The sequence below is a fragment of the Miniopterus natalensis genome, chromosome 4 (genome assembly GCF_054644295.1).
Source record: "Miniopterus natalensis isolate mMinNat1 chromosome 4, mMinNat1.hap1, whole genome shotgun sequence".
Taxonomy (NCBI): Eukaryota; Metazoa; Chordata; class Mammalia; order Chiroptera; family Miniopteridae; genus Miniopterus; species Miniopterus natalensis.
The window spans coordinates 93,895,870-93,899,517 of NC_142084.1; the positions used below are offsets into that span (position 1 = coordinate 93,895,870).

The window sequence follows — 3,648 nt, forward strand, 5'->3', positions numbered from 1 at the left end:
CCGCGGCGCTGGAGTGTCCAAGGCGCTTCCGCGGCTCCGCAGGGTCGTTCCGGGCTCGCGACTCCCTTGGAATTGAAAGGATTCGCCGGGTTTGGTTTTTGCTCAGATGCAAAAAAAAAAAAAAAAAAAAAATTGTTAGAAAAACGAAAACCCGCTCTGCCACGGCGAATTTCTCCCGGAGAGCGCGGGGACCCGCGCGGCGCGGCGGCGGGGAAGCGGCCCGACCCGGAGGAGCGGGGAGCGTCTGCTAATTGCAGCTTCGTTAGATTTTCGGGTTTGGGAAGCGGCGGTTCGGGCGCTAATATCCGCCGCCCATTCTCCCGGCTAATAAATTTGACCTATTGTTCGTTTGTTAAAATGATGTCACCTTGGAACAGTCCCTAAGCTCCTATTTCCATGAATTAGGCCTTTATTGAAAGCCGGGAGCCAATGGGAGGAGAGAGGCTTGTTGATCGCAGCCAATGGCTGCGGCGGGAGAGGAATTAGCAGCGGAAACTCCAGGTTCGGTTCAAGAAAGATGACACAGAGCCTGTCGGGCCCGCGCACTCTTGGCAAAGTTTCAGTGCGACGAGAGGCGCCGGGCGCTCCATGGCCGCGCCGTGACGGGGACCCAGCAGCCTCCCCGCCCAGCCCAGCCCGGCCCTTCCGCCCGCCCAGGATGGAGGCGCCCGCCAGCGCGCAGACCCCTCACCCGCACGAGCCCATCAGCTTCGGCATCGACCAGATCCTCAACAGCCCCGACCAGGACAGCGCGCCGGCCCCGCGGGGCCCCGACGGCGCCAGCTACCTGGGCGGGCCCCCGGGGGGCCGCCCGGGCGCCACGTACCCCTCTCTGCCCGCCTCCTTTGCCGGCCTCGGCGCGCCCTTCGAGGACGCGGGATCTTACAGTGTCAACCTGAGCCTGGCGCCCGCCGGCGTGATCCGGGTGCCGGCGCACAGGCCGCTGCCCGGAGCCGTGCCGCCGCCCCTGCCCAGCGCGCTGCCCGCCATGCCCTCCGTGCCCGCCGTCTCCAGCCTGGGCGGCCTCAATTTCCCCTGGATGGAGAGCAGCCGCCGCTTCGTGAAGGACCGCTTCACAGGTGAGGGGCGGGGGCAGGCGCCGGGCCGGCCCTCCGGGCTGCGGGGCCGCGCCCCAGGCGCTCGGCCGGCGAAACGATTCCGGAGGCCCGCGCGCGGAGGAGGCCTCGGCGCCCAGGGCCCAGGGCAGCCGCAGGGGGAGGAAAATCGGGGAGTTCGGGGGAATAAGCCCGTGCCCAGGGAACAGGGGGGCATCTCCCAAGCGGCTTGGTGCCGCTGGAGACGCGCGGGACCAACGGAATAGCGGAGCCTTCCTCGCCCCGCCGGGCGGCGTGGGGTCCTCCTGGGGCCTGAACGACAGTGGCGCCGGGCTGGGCCTCAGGGGGCCTCGTGTGTCTCCGCAGCGGCGGCGGCGCTCACGCCCTTCACGGTGACCCGGCGCATCGGCCACCCCTACCAGAACAGGACGCCGCCCAAGCGTAAGAAGCCGCGCACCTCCTTTTCTCGAGTGCAGATCTGCGAGCTGGAAAAGCGCTTCCACCGCCAGAAGTACCTGGCCTCGGCCGAGAGGGCGGCGCTCGCCAAGTCCCTCAAAATGACGGACGCGCAGGTCAAGACCTGGTTCCAAAACCGGAGAACCAAGTGGCGGTGAGACAGGCCCGGCGCGGCCCACCTTGCACCCGCCCTGCACCCGCCCCGCGCCGCGGCCGCGCGCTCCGCCCGCCCAGAGCCGCCCCCCCCCCCAGATTAGACTCCCCCTCTCTCCTTCCCGCCCGCCTGCGTTCCTCTGCCCGCCGTCCCGCGCCCCGGTTGCCCCTCCACGGCCGTTCCTGTGTCTCTCCTGCGCCGCTCCAACTCTCTCCCTGTTTTATCCCGTCTCCTTCGCCGGATCGCTCTCCTCTCGCCCGCCCGCACGGACACCCCCCTCACCCCACCCCCGTGCCCCCTCGCAGCCGCCTCTCCCTCCCGCTCGTGCTCGGATGTCCCACAACCCGCGAGAGCTCGGGGCTCCCCCTCCAGCTCCCCATCCCCGCTCCAGGCCCATGTGTACCCGCCCCGTTTCCATCCAACCCGCGAACGGCGAAGCGGTCGGGAAAGAGGGGTTTGGACGGGGCCTGGGGACGCCGGGCGAGGCTGACCCCGCGGGGGGCCGCGCGCGCTGCGGAGCCGGCCCGCCCACTCGCGAGCTGCGTGCGCCCGCGCGGCCGAGTCCTTTCCGCGCGCGCCGGCCCTCGTCCCGCAAAAGAGACCACCTTTGTTGTTGGCGAAGCCACGGTGCCCGGCGCGCAGGTGGGCGGCGGGCGGAGTCCCCTCCCGGGCCGCGGCCCCTCGCGCCACGAAAGCCAGCGACCCGGCCCATTTGGGGACAGGCCGGGGAGCAGACGGGCTCCGAGCCTCGAGGCTCCGGGCGGCCTCGGCTCCTGGGAGGGCTGGAGCCCGCGGGCGGCCGGGCGGGGGGCCTGACGCCGCCCTCCCTCCCGTGCAGGCGGCAGACGGCGGAGGAGCGGGAGGCGGAGCGGCAGCAGGCGAGCCGGCTCATGCTCCAGCTGCAGCACGACGCCTTCCAAAAGAGCCTCGGCGACTCCATCCAGCCCGACCCGCTCTGTCTGCACAACTCGTCGCTCTTCGCTCTGCAGAACCTGCAGCCCTGGGAGGAAGACGGCTCCAAAGTCCCCGCCGTCACCTCTCTGGTGTGAGCCGCCAGCGCGCACGGTCGCCAAGGATCGCCGCCCCCGCGCGGTGGGGCGCCTCGGGCCCCCCAGCCGGGCTGGGGGGAGGGGGGCCGAGGCCGGGAAGGGAAGGGGCCGCCGAGCGCGCGGAGGCCCCGGGGCGCGGCCGCGTCCCCCCGGCCGCGGAGGGGGGCTGGGCCCGGGCTCCGCGCGGCTGCACAATCCGAGCCCCCGCCCCGCGCCCAGTCCCGCTCCGAGCCAGGGCCTGACAAAGAAAGCGCCTTACGTTTCTCCGCCCCGCGCCCGCACCCCTGGGCCGGGCGCCTGTATTATACTTTGTACTTTTGCCCAAACGTGTAAATAATAAAAGTTTCGGCTTTTTTTTTTTTTTTTTTTTTTTTTAAGCAGCCGGCCACCTGCTTCCCCCGCGGGGGCCTCCGGAGGAGGGGCGGCCGACCAGGTGGCGGGGGAAGCGCCGGGGGCTTGGGGCAACCCTGTGCGTAGGCAGGGTGCACTCCTCTCCTTTCCGTTCTTTTATTTAAGTCGTTTTATTTAATAAAAAAGTTAGCTATTTCACTTAACGCCGCTTTTATTTCATTTTCGTTCCAACGGTGCTCGGCGACTCCGGCCTGCGCCCACCCCTGCGGCGGCAGAGGCCTAGCGGGCCGTGCGCAGGGCGCGTCCACTGCTCCGAGGCTCGTCCGCACTCGCCGCAGCTCGAACCCCGGCCCCGCGTGCAGGTCAGTGCGTGCCGGCCGCCCGCAGCCTGGGTGCCCGCGGGATGGGGTGCACGTGGGAGGGCGCTCTAGGCCCAGAACTAGTAGACCCGCGCGAGTCGGGGAGAGAGAGGCCATCGCAGGTCAAGCCCACCTAGACGGTGCTGGCACCGTCACCTCCAATTCTGGGAACTCGGGGCCTCCCCACCCCGCAGCCCCCAACCTGCTGGCCACTCTTCCTCCAG

General features: G+C 69.7%; 1 protein-coding gene across 1 annotated transcript; it reads left to right on the top strand.

Annotated features, from left to right (window-relative positions):
- The first annotated feature begins 517 nt into the window (after window positions 1-517).
- TLX3 (T cell leukemia homeobox 3) lies at window positions 518-2,714 on the top strand. The gene is made up of 3 exons (XM_087816110.1): window positions 518-1,079; window positions 1,422-1,665; window positions 2,504-2,714. The coding sequence occupies exons 1-3, from the start codon at window positions 518-520 to the stop codon at window positions 2,712-2,714; spliced, it is 1,017 nt and encodes a 338-aa protein (XP_087672236.1).
- Window positions 2,715-3,648: the final 934 nt, after the last annotated feature.